This window comes from Triplophysa dalaica, chromosome 17 (assembly GCF_015846415.1).
Source record: "Triplophysa dalaica isolate WHDGS20190420 chromosome 17, ASM1584641v1, whole genome shotgun sequence".
NCBI classification, from domain to species: domain Eukaryota; kingdom Metazoa; phylum Chordata; class Actinopteri; order Cypriniformes; family Nemacheilidae; genus Triplophysa; species Triplophysa dalaica.
Window position 1 is genome coordinate 21,326,014 of NC_079558.1, and position 16,290 is coordinate 21,342,303.

Consider the following 16,290-nt stretch of genomic DNA (forward strand, 5'->3'; position numbering starts at 1 on the left):
GTAAAATTGTATTTTTACCACAAGTTGTGGTAAAAGTAACACAAAACATGTGTCCCAAGAAATAACGTATGTAATATAATGAAGAAGAATATAATGAATTAACAAAATGTCTTTTTTTTAACACAAATTTGCTTTAAGTGTATGTGAATTTTTTTATTTTGTAAATCAATTTGAATAGCTAGGACATTGAATTTAATGTGTGAATCTATAATTCCCCGACCACCACATTCTACACGCTTCAGATAAGGACAACACACAAATGTTTATATTAACACATCCTTCTTAGAGTGTACTCATTATTCTAAACTTGATGTTACACAGTAAAAACCAGAACATGATTCTATTTTAAAATCCTAACTTACATTTATTTGGTTGTATGTTTTTCCAAAAAATAAAAATGGTTGCAGAAGGTAGATGACTTCAGAACTTCCATCATCACTACGTCTATTCTCTATATCTCCAGTTCCAAACGGATAAAATGGGCCTGTTACTGAAATAAAAAATCTCATATTATATATATATATATATATATACTGTTCATATTAGCAAAGACAAGAGATATAAGACATAATTTATTAGACCATAGATAATAGATATGAACAAGATGCTACAACTCTATTGCTATGAATGGGGAGATAATATAACGCTATTATAAATCCCATCTACGATAAAGACTGATTCTCATGAGCAGTCGTTCCCAAATCTAGTCCTCAGGTCCCCCAAAATGTTTAAAATCTCTTCTTATACAAAGCACCTGAATCAACTCATCTGGCTTCTACCAGAAACCTGGAGATAGTAATAACACTGACATGAGGAGCTGAATCACGTGTTTTATAAAAAGAGATATTTAAAATATTCTGTAGGCGGCCCGAGGAGTGGATTTAGGAATCATTGCTACCAAGGAAGGGCTCTGTATAGTGTTGCGAGATGCTTTCCAGTCTTAGCACATCTGTTGAAGTCAATTATAAGCTTAATGCATCAACAATTGTTGTTCTAGTTCTAATTTATGGTACAATTTATATCAGGTATAATTGTGGGTGGGTAATATGTTGTTTGATTGTGATCTTGGCAATCTGTCTCCCTCATTCAAGTACATAGAACTTGGATGACTGAATTGGTGCCCAAAGGTATTGCAAACATGGCAGCCTGTTCAACTTCCCTAGAGACTTTGAGATTATACATACCACCAGCTTTAAAAGAGTGTCAATAGTTTTGGTAAAAATTACATTAATTCCGCAAGAGAGATTCAAAAGCATATGGAGAAGTCTTTTCTCACTTGCGGTAATGTTATACGCCGACAGATTTGAGCAGTGGCGCATTCAATTAAACGCGTCTAATCCTTAAGATGTTGATTAGCTTGTTTAGGTGTGTTTGAACAGACTTGGGGCTAAACTCGACAGGAAAATGGATCTCGCGGGAGAGTTGAGAAGCACTGCTCTAGTCTGTAACAGTAGCAGAAAACTGCACATACCATTACCAGCTGTGATCGCAGTGGTTACTGTGGTTGAGGTTGTCTCTGTCCTGACAGTACTGAACCTTCTTTCATCTAAAACATGAATAAAATATGTATATATATAAAGAACGAAAGAGTATATATGTTTGAATTGTTTAATAGGGAAAATTCTCTACCTGCACAGTAAGCAGCACAATCCATTGGTCTTACAAACTCATAAACATAGTAGTTTCCTGGACAGGCTTTGACTCGTATGGGATGAGATTCAGAACCACAGCATCCATTCCATGAAGACCTACAGACGTGTTGTGTGACCACTCCATCTTCCAGCTGTGGATGAGGGTCTCTGAGATACAGTGGGTTATATGTGCCACACATCCCTTCACTGAGACATGATTCTGACATCTGAGTGCTCTGACCGTTGATGAAGAGTCTGTACCAGCCATTCCACTCAACATTATAATCACACATGACATTGTAGCTGTTGTAGTCATAGTTATAGTAAGAATTATCAGTGGATCTCCAGGGTTCATCCAGAGTGGTGTAGCTGTCACAAGGGTCCACACTTAGAGAGCTTAAAGGAACTATAATAAGAGAAAAAAAAGGTTTTGCAGATTAAAAGTATTCCAGATAATAATACAAGTAAGGAATCTTCAACAAGTCTGCACAGGTAGTGGTAGTAAATAAAAATTAAATGTAATTCATGACAAACATACAAAGTTGATCATGGATTGTAGCAGAATGAATGCACCTGCACAATATGAAGGAGCTGGGATGGCTAGATTTGGTCTGGTCAGTTCATAGACATAATAATCTCCAGGACAAGCTTTGACTTGGATTGGGTTGGATGTGAAACGACTGCACTGGTCATAATAAGACCCGTAGACTTCACGAGTAACAACTCCATCTTCTACTCGAGGATGAGAACCACCAAGATACAAAGAACTGACACCTCCACATGTCATGTAAGTAAAACACCACTCAGGCATCTGAGCACTCGATCCATTGATGAAGAGTCGATACCAGCCTTCCCATTCCTCAAGTGTGTCATCATGTCCAGTTATATATCCATACAAATACCAGTAATTGTTTGTGCTCCTCCAGTAGTCGTCCTGTATCTTGTAGCTTGAGCATGGGTCACCTGAGATTAAAATAATGTAATGAAACTATAAGAGTGTATTTAAATAATTGTGCTTATCAATGATGCAATCTACACTGACAATAAAAGTGAAAGATATATCTGTATGTATCTACATTATACTATTCAGTCATTTTGAACAAGCAATGTCACCAATTTATTTATAATATAACATAAACACAGCATACAAAAACAGTCACAGTTGTTTTTTTAAATGTACAAATAATCCAAAAGTACTGAGGTGAAATGATGGATTTTTTGGAGTAAATGATCACCATCTGCAGTAAATCTTCATATCTACTCAATTTCCAGGTCAAACACAGGTTTAAAATTATAGCCAGAGGAAATGCTGTATTATCTTTGATTATAAAGTGTAATTTGCCCTTGTGTATCTTGTGACCAACTGCGTCATTACGTCAGTTTTAATTGTGAAGTGTTATTTGCCCTCGTGAACCATTGAGTCATGATTTATGCCTGAACGAGATGTCTGTGTGTGTTGCATTCATGGAAATCTTCTGATCTGAGCCAACATTTCATGGCTTCAGATCAGAAGGTTGGCAACATACGTTGTTTTGTAATATTTGTATACTGTTTGACAATGTATGCACTAAATACCTCATGTGTTACGTTTTGTATGTTAAGGGTGGGGTTAGGGGCTACAAAATCCTCCAAAAGAACTATTGATACTTTTACAAATACAACTAATGAAATCCATAAAGTGAACAATCTAAATCAATGGAATACCCTGCACATCAAAACATGTTACCATAGGTCGTCATAAGCGGCTGCTAGAGAGTTTCTTAAACAACCTTCAATATAGGGATTTTTTTATAGTGAGTACAGTCTCTCAAAAAAGTTATCAAATGTCAATGTCTTTTTACTTATAAATGCTAATGTATGCCTGTAGTGGAGTAGACGGGGCGAGACCGTGGTTCGAGACCGGTGAGTAATTGTGAATGAGCGCCAGCTGTGCGCACACCGGGCTCGAATCACGTAGGAGATGGGAGCATATAAGAGAACAAGCGACCGGACCGTCGAAGAGAGAGGACCGGGCCCGGACACATGTTATGTTTATGTTTATGTTTATGTTTATGTTTATGTTTATGTTTATGTTTATGTTTATGTTTATGTTTATGTTTGTGTTTGTGTTTATGTTTTGTATTTATGTTTTGTTCGCCTAATGTGTAATGTTGCATAATAAAAGTAATGTTTTCTTGAATTAGAGAATTTGCAGAAGTTTGGTTTCTTCCATGAGATATTGTTAAACATGAAGATCAACTATAATCCCAAATTATTCATAATTTCGCAACGGTGGTTCAGCAGCACTTCTTGTTTAATTTTATATTTTTAATCATACATAGTGTTAGGTAGTTATTTTGGACCAGCAATGTTTATGTTTTCTGAAGTGGTCTATAGATTATGGGAACTTACTCAAGACGACGCTGGATCCAGTAAGGAAAGCTGTTGTTGGTATGAAATCTGTCTGTGATATAGTGCTGACATCTGAAAAAAAATGAGTAATGGGTTAGTGTTATGTACAGTTTTAGAATTGCAGTACATGTCCACAGCCTGGGAAGTTTTATTCCACCCTAATTGTCTTAAAATGTCTCTTCTTATCCTGATTGTCCTAATTTAAAGCCTTCATGTTGTCACTGGATTTCGTGGGCTTTTTTTATATCTATCTACTGTTAGGATACTGTTACGTTTGTCAAGTCTAGTTTAGTCATGTTCAAGTCTTTGTTTATTCTCTTTGTGTCAAATAAACTGCACTTGGCCTTCGTTGAGTTGCCTCTCGTGGATTACATGACAGAACACTGAAATCATTTTAATCCATTTGTAAGATATATTCAGAAAGTATGAAAAGCTGTACCTGTGCAGTATCCTGAACATTCGCCGTCTATTGGATTTACAAGTTCATAGACATAATAATTTCCAGGACAGGCTTTTACTCTGATGGGTTTTGACTTGTAATCACAGCAGCCACCCCAAAAGTCCCCCGTACAGACCTCCCGGGTCACCACCCCATCTTCTATCAGCGGGTGAGGACCATTGAGGGACAGACCAAATACTGTGTTACAGCTGTATGGATGAACACAGCTCTCTGACATCTGGATGTTCATCCCATAATGATAAAGTCTGTACCAGCCACTCCAGGAGAAGATTTCATCACAAACGTACAATCCACTTTCAGTTGTTGCTCTCCAGGGACGATCCAGAGACTCATAGTTGTAACAGGGATCATCACTGATGCTGCTGAAAGAAACTGTCATGGAGAAAAGAGATGTTAGTCAATGTTCCATTCAATTATTGTTTATAAAGTAGTTTGTTCTGGGCTTTGACTTCAGCCATGACCTACTCTATTACTTCATTGCTTACATATACAACAATTTAAAGTATAATATATACGAAGCAAAATAAAATTATAGATCAATGGTCTAAAACAATTACAGTATATTATAACCAGTAGTGTCAAGAAGAGGTTTCAGTTTCTTATTAAATTCCATTAAAATACAACATATCAAAACTTCCTTCATTGTGACCGTAAACACTTTACCTTCATTGAAGCTGAAACGAGGAAAATCTTTGTTAAGACATGTTTTGAGTAACTGTCAGTAACAGACTGTGTTACACAACATCTTTAGAGCTGTTTAAATCCATTAGGATTTGTCAAATTATTGTATTATGAAATATTATCCCTAAATGTGCAATCTTCTCGTAATACTCATTTAAAAATATCTTAAAAATAAAATATCAGAAGTGTTTGATCTTCACCTGCACAGTATGAAGGCTTGTAGATCGACACATCTGGTGTGGTGAGTTTGTAGACATAAAAGTCTCCTGGACAGGCTTTCACCTGAATGGGATCTGATCTGTAGCTGGCACACTGGTTGTGGTACCACCACCACATATTAGTCCCCATGACCTCACGGGTCACCACACCATCTTCAAGTCGTGGATGAGAACCACTGAGAAACAGTCCTGTTTCACCCCCGCATCCCATATTAGTCACACACCCCTCAGACATCTGAGCACTTTCTCCATTCAGATACAGCCGATACCAGCCACTCCACTCAACAAGACTGTCATCATGGCCGTAGTCCAGGAATGAGTTCAGGTGTATGTCTCTCCAATATTCATCAATAGTGTTATAATCAGAGCACGGGTCTGAGATGGTGGTTGTAGATACTGAGAGAAAAGAGAAGCTTCTCTAACAACACAAACCAACAGTAACAGCTCATGGAAAACAGTACCCCCCAGATTTTGACCCAATAAATAATACAGCACATACCAGTTACAGTTTCTATGTTTGGGGTTGGAGTAGTGTCACTGTATCCATCATCTGAGGGGGGAAATTGATGACTATAAAGTCAACAAAGAACTTTTGTACGCAACAAGAAAAAGTAAATGTATTTACCTGCACAGTATGCCAAGTGGCAAGTAGATGGACTGACAAATTTATAGACATAATAATCTCCAGGACAGGCTTTGACTTGTATGGGATTGGACTGGAAATGGCAGCAGTCATTATTCCAGTGACCACAGACGTCTCTGGTCACCACTCCGTCCTCAACTCTTGGATGTTCACCGTTCAGCCACAGAGGTGCATGAGTGCCACAGCTGTACTGAGCAACACATGTGTCCGGCATCTGAGCGCTCTGACCATGAATGAAGAGACGATACCAGCCCCCCCAATTCACGTACATGTCACACATTAAACCAGAGTTATACTGATTACTGGTGGCTCTCCAGACATCATCCAGAACATTGTAGTTGTAGCAGGGGTCAACTTCTGTTTGAAAAGCATTAGATAAAGTCAAATTTAATATTTTTTGATATACATGATACAATGACAAATAAGTTGGAACACTTACTAAAAAGAATTCACACTTGTCTCAAATAATTTAACAGAATTATATCTCATTGTATCATCTGTCCAAAGGACATTCACACAGAAGCATTGTGATGTCAATTTTTATTTTAGCAAGTTCCAGGTTTGATTTGATATATTGTCAACCCCTCTTTGGTTTAGAAAGCAACATGTGGCATGATCACACACTGATATATATTTATCTAGGAGTTCAGCTTGTTTTTTGCTTTTCCCTTGGCTTTTTGTTTACTACTATTATTTTACTACTATTTTTATATTCAAAATTTATATTTATTTTCTTCTTGCAGTGGCGTTCAGGAAGGCTGGCTAGAGTTCCATAGACCTTCAACATTTTTACTACAACTGTGGTTACATCTTTATCTTTAATACGTTATCTTTAAACATGCTGGTGTATACATTTTCCTAATGAGCTTCTTTTCACAACGAATTCCATTTCTTTTTTCTATCATCATGTGCACCGCAGTCAATATGACCCGAGAAAGTCATGCAAATATTTTTCTCAAATAAAATTGGCTCAAGTAACTGTGCCAGATTGATTAAAAATCCTTAGTTATAGGGTTTAGGGGACACTAAATGAAAAAAATAAGTTGCAAGAAAAAACCCAAGGAAACCTTAAGGATGTCCGTAAGTATTTGGCTTTGACTGTTAAAGCAGAGATCGGCAACCTTTTCGTCCAAAAGAGCCAGTTATATAAATAATAAAATCAAATAAAATTTGCCGGGGGGCGCAAAATATAAGTAACCTTTAAATTACTATAATACAGGTGATTATGCATGTAAGGTAGTTACCCCAGTAAGTATAGTGTGATTTTTATTGTATTTAGATATTAGCTTTTTTAAATTTGTATATTTTTGTCCGTGGCAAGAAATGGGAGTGTTGTAATAGGTGAGTAACGTTACGGTGTTGCACATGCTGCATTAGTTATACTTCAGCTTTTTTCTATAAACTTTTGTTTTCAGTTTTGTTTTTGCAGCGTATGATGAATGGCCACAAGAGACTACATACTACTCTGCATACGGATATCATGTGTAAAAATTATGAGAAGTGTATTATCCAGACAAGATTTAAACTGTGCCGGCTAAAGACCTCAAAGTCAACATGAGACGGAAGTTGCGATTGACTTCTTTTCCGTATTTCGATGTGTATCCGAGTGAAAGGCTTCTGAAATGAGAAGAAAATGTAGGTTGAGGCTTTATTTTGCACTTCCCTTTTTGTTTGGTTTCATGTAAATTAGGACTGGAGGGGAGGGCTAGAAATGACTGGCCATTGGACAATCAGTTTAGTCCTGCCTCTTTTTTGTTGCTGACATCATGTGGTGAAGAGTTTTTGTTGAGAGAGTGAGAGGAGCTTAATGTTTTTGATTAAAGATTACAATTGAACATTTATTTTGAAGAAATAATGCTGTGCAGGGATAAATCATTAATGATAATCACTGCAACACTGTAGGAAACACAAAAATAATTTTGCTGTGTGATTTCATTGTGGGGGGGCACGGTGGCTTAGTGGTTAGCACGTTCGCCTCACACCTCCAGAGTTGGGGGTTCGATTCCCGCCTCCGACTTGTGTGTGTGGAGTTTGCATGTTCTCCCGTGCCTCGGGGGTTTCCTCCGGGTACTCCGGTTTCCTCCCCTGGTCCAAAGACATGCATGGTAGGTTGATTGGCATCTCTGGAAAAATTGTCCGTAGGGTGTGAGTGTGTGAGTGAATGAGTGAGTGCGTGTGCCCTGCGATGGGTTGGCACTCCATCCAGGGTGTATCCTGCCTTGATGCCCGATGACTCCTGAGATAGGCACAGGCTCCCCGTGACCCGAGGTAGTTCGGATAAAGCGGTAGAAAATGGATGGATGGATGGATTTCATTGTGACGAAGCAGAATGTTTTCTCACCATTCCATACACACACTTACAGTGTAAGGCGCTGTCTCACATCGGTCAAAGCAGAAATAAAACCGCTGCACTCTGTATGTTTTTAAACTGTCCTCTCCGGTCACGCTCAAACGTATGTACATTGCATGCACTTCTTTTTTGAATTTGAATTAAATATCTAAAAAAGGAAACACATTTACCCGCCAGGGTGTTTGGCTGTGTATGCTTTTACAGATATTTCGCAAACAAATCAGGCAGAAGTGGTCAAATGTGCCTCATTTGTCCACTTGTGATCTGATCGACCAAAACACATCTTGATACCAGGCATAAACAGGGCCTAATAAAAAATGCTGTATTTTACACATACCGTGCATGTTTGCATCCTTTTTAGAGAACTCCAAGTTGAGTAAATGATGACAGAATTTTTTTAGGCAAACTATCCCTTTATGTTCTGTTAAAAAGGTATTACTAATTTACCTTAAAAAAAATGAAGGGATCAATTCAGCTCCCTTTAGTCTCAAAAGTGTTGACTGATATCATGATTATTGAATAGGAGGAAGTTGTGATATTATAATATATATGATAAGCTTTTTGGAGCTTTAAAGTATCATGCAGGGGAACCAAAATGTCGATCATTTTACTTCCATGTGAGTGAAACTGAGTGAGAAAACTAAATGTGGTGTGCCTCGTGTTTATCCCTGAGAGGATGCATGAGCCGTCTAATTTATGTCATCGGATATGGATAGTCACTAGAGGGTGATTTTAACTAAACTGAAGAGGGCACATCAATTTGAATAAGACAATGATCGACACTATTTAGAATGGACATGGCAAAATACTGTATCATGAAAAAACATTTTATTTTATTATTAAAACATAAAGGAAACATGACAATACTTTACCTGTGATTGTGATGGGCGGAGTAAAATATTCTGTGGGCGGAGTCTCTGCTGTCTGTATTGTTGGAGCCACTGTGGTGAAGTTTGTGTCTTTTGTGATCAAAAACATTTTAATCAATGTCAATTATGCTTCATGTTTACATGTTTAAAGCTAACAACTTTGGCTGCCAGCAGCCAATCAAATTTCAACGGCGAATAACGTCAAATCTGAATGGAAAAACTTAAAAAAATGGACATTTATAGACTTCTCCAAAAAGGAATGAGTGAAATTGCCCACACATGGGCGCTTAAATAAGCATTCGCACATTTTTGCCATTCATGCCCAAGCTTGTGTTGTGATAACATCAAACTTGCATTAAGAGTTGTATATTAAATTTTTATTTGAAGAATATTACTAAATGTAGAAGAAAGATTTTACTAGCTGATAAACTGTTTATAAATGGACGGGTGAATGTTGAGAATTGTCAGTCTTACTGAGACCGCATGTCTGGATGTAGTCACTACAGCAGTCCCCAAGCATGACGCATATCTCATCACAATAACATCCACGAGAGCAGCTGTTATCCTGTCCAGGACAGCAGAGTGCTGTTGGCTGAGCACAGGATCCTGAAAGACAAACATATTCAGACACACACAGAGAGTAGAGATTATTCCCCCAAAATAAAAGTCTGTCGTCACTATCTCACAATAATTCTGAGTAATAAACATTCTTAAATTATTTGGGTAAACACATGTAGCAAAATACATTGTAGAAAGATGTACACATTTTCTTTAAATGACAACATTTTAATTATTATATGTGACCCTTCCTGTGAAACCCAGCCCTAGCTAAAGTTATTTTAATTTACTGTTTTTTATTTGAAAAATCAATCTATGTAATGTAAAGAACATTCTGCGAAAATATAACCCTAATATCTTTAATACTAAGTGTAAAGACATGTCAAAGATTAAAACTCATTTGCTGTTGAGGGGGTGTTTTTGTATTCTATGAAACTTGCCGTATTAATGATACCAAAACCTCTTATAAGTCTAAAGCTCACATGATTATATCCTCGCCCTTTAAATCTAATGCTGCCATTATCCTTAAATGCATAGATCTTACTTATACAAACTGGTTAAGTTATTAATTTGCCATATAAGTGGGTGAACCCGATGAAGTGATTTTTTCTTTTCTAAAATGTTTTCTATTTCATTTTTTTTCTCTTCAAGAGGCCACACTAAGGAAAAAGTTTTGATAGCTAACACTTAGAATGCAATACCAATACTGACCACCAGGTGTCCCTGTCAGCTGTCATTAAGAGTGAAATGTTGTGCTTACTGTGCCAATTCTCTGCTGATATATTGTTTGATATCATTATCTTGTAAAGATATCTTGTGTTTGAGATTGCATTTGTTGACATGTGTAACAACTCTGGTTATTTTTGTAGCTTTAAGATAGATGTCAGTCTATCTCTGTAATTCTCAACAGCCAGACTGCGTCCGGTTCCTGGACCTCAGCTTCATTACATACTAATAGAGTATTAATAGACCGAAATCATTTGACCTTTTAAATACTATATATGACCAGAGCGTCCACACAACATCACAATCACACAGACTCAGGGATATTTATGTTGATGATCTTTTACCCTCAAATATCTAGGCCAACAAGCATTATTTTAACCATTTCTCGAATTGAATCAAGTCTTACCCACCATAAGAGTTTTTATTGGTGGGGGTGGGGGTTAGTCTCACTATTTACAATTTTTACGAATACACAATATATTTGATCATAATATGCATAACTATATACTATTTATTATAAACAGGCTTACATAAAATAACAGGCTTATGTGTTGATAAAGAATAATTAGTCCAATGTTGCATAACAAAGAGAGATAAGCTACTATTCTTCTTTTAAATGGCTTAATCAAATTTATACTGGATTTAGAGGGTGACAAAGCAGCAGACCCTAAAGAGCAACTGTGGCAAAAATACCAGGGGACTACACATAAAGCACTTGAAGATCCGTAAAAGCATGTGACATCAAAATACATCGAAATTTCTCAAAAACAGTAGAAAATATTCAGATGGGTTTCAGACTCACGGAATGGTATTCAGATTCAGCAGTGGCACAGGAATAAATATTTCATAATGTCTCAGAAAGTAGTAATAAATGAGCTGTCATAGTTACGTCCGGTAGGTGGCGGCAAGGGACTGTTATGAGTGAGTCTGTCAGTCAGAAGAGTTTTCAACCATCTCAGTGGAAAAGTCTGCTTTGTTCAGGAACTAACTATGGCTGTCAATATGTCAATCGTAGCTATTTCAAGAGTAAATCCTGCTTTTATATGCCGATGTAATTCACAAAACGTTGCAGCGTGCATGTGGCCATTGGTTATAGCAGCATGAAAAGAAGTTTTATACAATTCTGAATGAATTATATATAGCACAGAAACCACACATCGAGCACTACCTTTATAATTACTAAAAAGCTCATCTTGATCTATAGCACCCCAGAACCAGCTCTTATAATAATTTACGCAAGGAATACAGAAGCCTTACATGGAGTTAATAAATATAGTGGAAAGATATAGAGAGAGAGAGAAAATGACCCCTCAAAAAAGTATGTGAGAAGATTCCTCTGCCCGACTGCGATTGGAGGTTTATTGTTCTCTTATTTTTTAGTTGAAGTTAGTTTCACCAGAGCGACAACAATCAAGCAGTCATGTCAACAATGTCCTGCGCTTAGAGGCCTTTAGACCTTAAAAGAGACATGACAGCTAGACCATAAACAAACTTAATATAAATTATTTCAAATAATTAATTCTCGAAATGTACCATCCATTTATTTGTCACTATCATTTTTAATCATATACAAATATCTGAGTGACCCCCCAATCTATTTTTTACCTTTCATGTATGCACCATGAACGGGATCCCTGATGCCTTGTGGAGGGTCGAGTAGCCCCCCTTTAATTCGAGCACTGACTGATTTTAACCTTTCAATCTCAACGCACTGCTTCCCTGACCAAAACACGCTCCAAACGTTCAGAGTATCTTTGGTTTGTGGCTCAGGTACTGAACTAATAGTTTGACTGGCAACGGTGCTGGATCATCGATTGCATACATGTTAATTAGACTGTTTAAACGGGGAAGGCCACTAAAATTGTTACGTTTTTAATGGTAAATCATCTTTATTTCGCTTGGTTGTTATTACCTATAGATTATGCTTTTTACCTAAAGATGTTATATTTGGTGTTCAGGCACAGGACGCAGTTTGATTGCCAACCGTGCCAGAGTGCAGATTTCAATACAATTAAATGCCTCCTGTAGCTTCAGCTGTGACCGTAAGAAAACTTCTGATATGCAGCCATGTGTCATGGCGTCCAATACTGCTCCAGAAAGGCCTATTAGTAGTTGGCTCTCACTAAATCCTAGGTCTTTTGAGTCAGATCCGTGGGCGTGGATTGTTGGTTTTGACTAAATCCTTGGTGTTTCAAGTTTGCGATACCTTTAACCTAACCCACACCCTAACCTTACTCTAAATATGTAAACTACATATGTTTGTTAATGTTACAAAACAAATATTCTGGTGATGACGCCAGAGTCGAAACACAATGGATTTAGTTAGAGCCATTCGTAGTTGTTACACATAACAACAAATAACATCTCAAACACAGGATGTATCAGCAGAGAAGGCACTGAAGGCACAAGATTTAATTCTTGCTGACAGTGACACCTGGTGGTCAATGCTGGTACCACATGCTTTTTTGCCAGCAAACTCTTTTAACTTGTGTGGCCTCTTGAAGAGAAAAAAAGATTTTGGTTTAAGAGAAACCAAGTTAACAAGAAAAAAAATTGAAAATTTAGGAAAAGAAAAACAATAAGGAGTCTTGTGCTATGGGGGGGTGTATTTGTGATGTAAGATTTTTTTTCCTTCACTGTCTGTTCTTTAAAATTGTTCAGAGAGCCTGTTCTCCATTTTACTGAAACTGCTTGGACCCCAATAATTAATGATTGTGGCTATATTAGAAATTTACAGTAAACGTTTACAAATGAAAAGATTACAGACCTGATGATGGTGATGGTGTGGATGGTGAGGATGATGATGAGGCTGATGAGGTTGTATATTCTGTTGCGTCTGGTGTTGGTGAGTCTGTTGTGCCTGTTGAGGAAAGTATGGAAGAATAATTTGATGTGATTGGGGATAATGTAAATAAATAAGAGTGAAAAATAGTCATGATACTGTAAGCACAAAGCCATTAAATTAAACAATGACATCGCACTCTTACAGTTGCTAAAAAACTATGTGAATGTAAACTACTCCCTCAGATTAGACTGAACGTCATTGGGTGCGAGAACGATGCAGTACGTGGTGTTTGGATGAAAGGGACGTTTTAGAATTATAAAACTTTTTTAAAGTTACTTAATTACCCAGTTACATTTCCAGCATTTAAAAGATTTAAATCGATTGCGATTATGTCTAGGCTATAAGGATATTGACAGCTCTCTGACAACATCACCACGACCAACCGTAAGAATGTTTATTTAAACGTAGTGCTGTGCACCGATTAGATTTTTTATCGCGATAAATCGCATGGCTAAGCGTAAATCCTATTATGAACTCGAAAGTATTGTATTGTCATCTTTTATTTTAAATTACTGCTAAATTTACAAGTGCAAAATATTCAAATAAACTATGTGCTTTTTTACAACAGTATTTCCTTTACATAGTAGCATTAACAATTTTAAATGAAAATATGTAGGCTAGTGCAAATCTTAAACATTAATGTAATCAAATTAAATAGAACCAAATCTATTCGCCACTGCTATTTCATTGACGTTCTGTCTAGTTTGATATAGAAAAACAAGTGATTATTGATTTTATTGCTTTCAACACTCTTTCAACACAAAGTATAAAATGTACTATATTTAAAGTGTATTTAAAGCACATTTTTAAACAACTCACTTCTTACATGCACTTTTATCTTTATCTTAAGCATTCTTATAAGGAAAAATCATTCCTTTAATACGAGTGAGTGTTTTGGGCCCGTCCTTTGTTGTTTGAAGAACATTAGCTATAAACGGAGATCTTTATTATGCTATTGCCCTTTTAAGGCGCTCTGTACAGATTTATTGATCTAATATACTGTGAGATCCGCAGCTTTTAACGTTCATAAAATGGATAACTTTTATAAGGAACCTTTGCTAATATGTGAATTTAGACATCATTTGGCGTATTTGTCCGTTTCAGAGTGAGAAGTAGTCTGCACTCAGACTCTCGCGCATAATTAAACATGTTTTTTTTCTTAGACTCACAAAAATTCGCTATCTTTGCTCTTTTGTAACTAAGTCGGGAACATTTTTGTATTTTGCAGGCAATAAGTTTCCTTCAGCTTTTTCATCAATAGCAATAGGCCTTCTACACCCAAGAATAGATAGATAAACGCACGGCTGAAGGAGGGGACAACAAAATGAGTTGTTTCTTTTGTCAACTCCGCCGTTTGGAAGAGATTTAAAATGCCCATGTTAGAGTTCGATACCATTCATCATTTAGTTCTGGACTTCCTGGTTCATGTGCGCGCTTCAGCAGTCTGAGACCAACTCCAAGTGCTCTAATTACACGAGACGCGTGCTGAGGGCCATCCCAAGCCAGTACCGATCAACATCCCACCCCTTCTGTGACCCTTGGTTTGTCTATCAGTAGGTTTGAGAGCCAGTGAGCAACGAAGTCTGGACTTTCGAAATTAAGTAATTCTTTTAACGCCGCGTTAATGCAAATACAATGATTGTCGGCGTTAGGTAATTAATGCGTTAGCGCGATAATAAGGCGTTACCTTGCCCAGCCTATTCAAAATTAATGATGTCTGTCACCCTGACGATGAAGCCGACCAAAGGAATCTTACATTTCTAGGTGTGTGAAAGGGACCCGGTGTTTAAAGTTTTTTTTAAAGATTTGGAAGAACGTTTTACTACCATGTAGTAAATTGGTCCATGTGTCGTTTACAGTAGGTACTCGAGTAACAGTATGCTGTCAGAAGAGCAACAACTGAGACGCAGACATTTTATCATTCCAAGCCATGCATGAATAATTTCTCAACTTCCAGTTATGAAACGTAAAACTAAATAAAACTAAAAAATGATCCGTTTTATGAAGTCTTAACAAGTCATTTTAGTGTTAGTTTTAGGTTTGATAGATTTGGTCGAATTAAAAAGCTTTTAGATTCTGCTATGAATAAAATAAGAGAAGGTTTAATTTTCATTTTAAATTGATATCTAAACGCATTTTCTTTTTATTATTCATTATTAAAGAATAATTTTAGCCACGGAGAGCAAAGTGATCATGAGATTCAATGCTAGGATTAAAATATTACAGTACCTAATGTTTGTCCATTGGTTATTTCACCTGTTAAACACAAATAGTCATAATGATTTTAAATTTGACAGTTTGCATGTTTGAATTATTCTTAATTATACTTAATGGTGTGTGTAAAACACTCACTATTTTTCAGCACCAGGAGACAGACGTACAATGAGATTAAAAACCTCATTGTGACAAGCGCACCTGCAATTACAAAATGTATATATACAAAATATGAAACAAATCTATATCTGAATATTAAAATAGATGATTTAATAGTAAGAAGACAAAAGGACATTTATTATTACCTTAGATGAGATGCCACTGCAGAGCAAAATCTGTGAGATTCTCTCTTCAGCAGTTAAAGCAGAATAATGATGCTGCAGGTAACAAAATCTGTTTTTAATCATGAAATGTGGGTGGTGCTTTACTGGAACCAAAAGTAATCATTCATCAAACTTAACTAGTTTTTCTTCATGTGACATCAAAATATTTATTTAAACACTTTCTTTCCTGGTTCACATTGACAAACATTCTTTGTCTTTGCATGAACGGATCTGAATGAAGGAATTAACTTAAACTATGAATGTGTTTCCACACATAGATCTTATTGAATGCTGTCAGCCTTTTTTTTAATCATTACGAATCAGTTTAATAAACATTTATATGTTTATTCTCTTCTTATAAATATGTATCTTTTCAATTTA

General features: G+C 36.6%; 1 protein-coding gene across 1 annotated transcript in view; it reads right to left on the reverse strand.

The window, feature by feature from the left end:
* Positions 1 to 15,957, reverse strand: part of LOC130438778 (IgGFc-binding protein-like) — a 34,548-nt gene extending 18,591 nt beyond the window's left edge. Inside the window, 15 exon segments of the mRNA XM_056770943.1 lie at positions 363 to 490; positions 1,472 to 1,546; positions 1,630 to 2,037; positions 2,205 to 2,594; positions 4,023 to 4,094; positions 4,462 to 4,854; positions 5,364 to 5,777; positions 5,881 to 5,931; positions 6,007 to 6,381; positions 9,247 to 9,333; positions 9,718 to 9,849; positions 13,295 to 13,387; positions 15,602 to 15,628; positions 15,725 to 15,787; positions 15,892 to 15,957. Of these exon segments, the coding sequence (XP_056626921.1) occupies positions 363 to 490; positions 1,472 to 1,546; positions 1,630 to 2,037; positions 2,205 to 2,594; positions 4,023 to 4,094; positions 4,462 to 4,854; positions 5,364 to 5,777; positions 5,881 to 5,931; positions 6,007 to 6,381; positions 9,247 to 9,333; positions 9,718 to 9,849; positions 13,295 to 13,387; positions 15,602 to 15,628; positions 15,725 to 15,773 (2,694 nt within the window). The 5' untranslated portion in view covers positions 15,774 to 15,787; positions 15,892 to 15,957.
* Between the last annotated feature and the right edge of the window lie 333 nt (positions 15,958 to 16,290).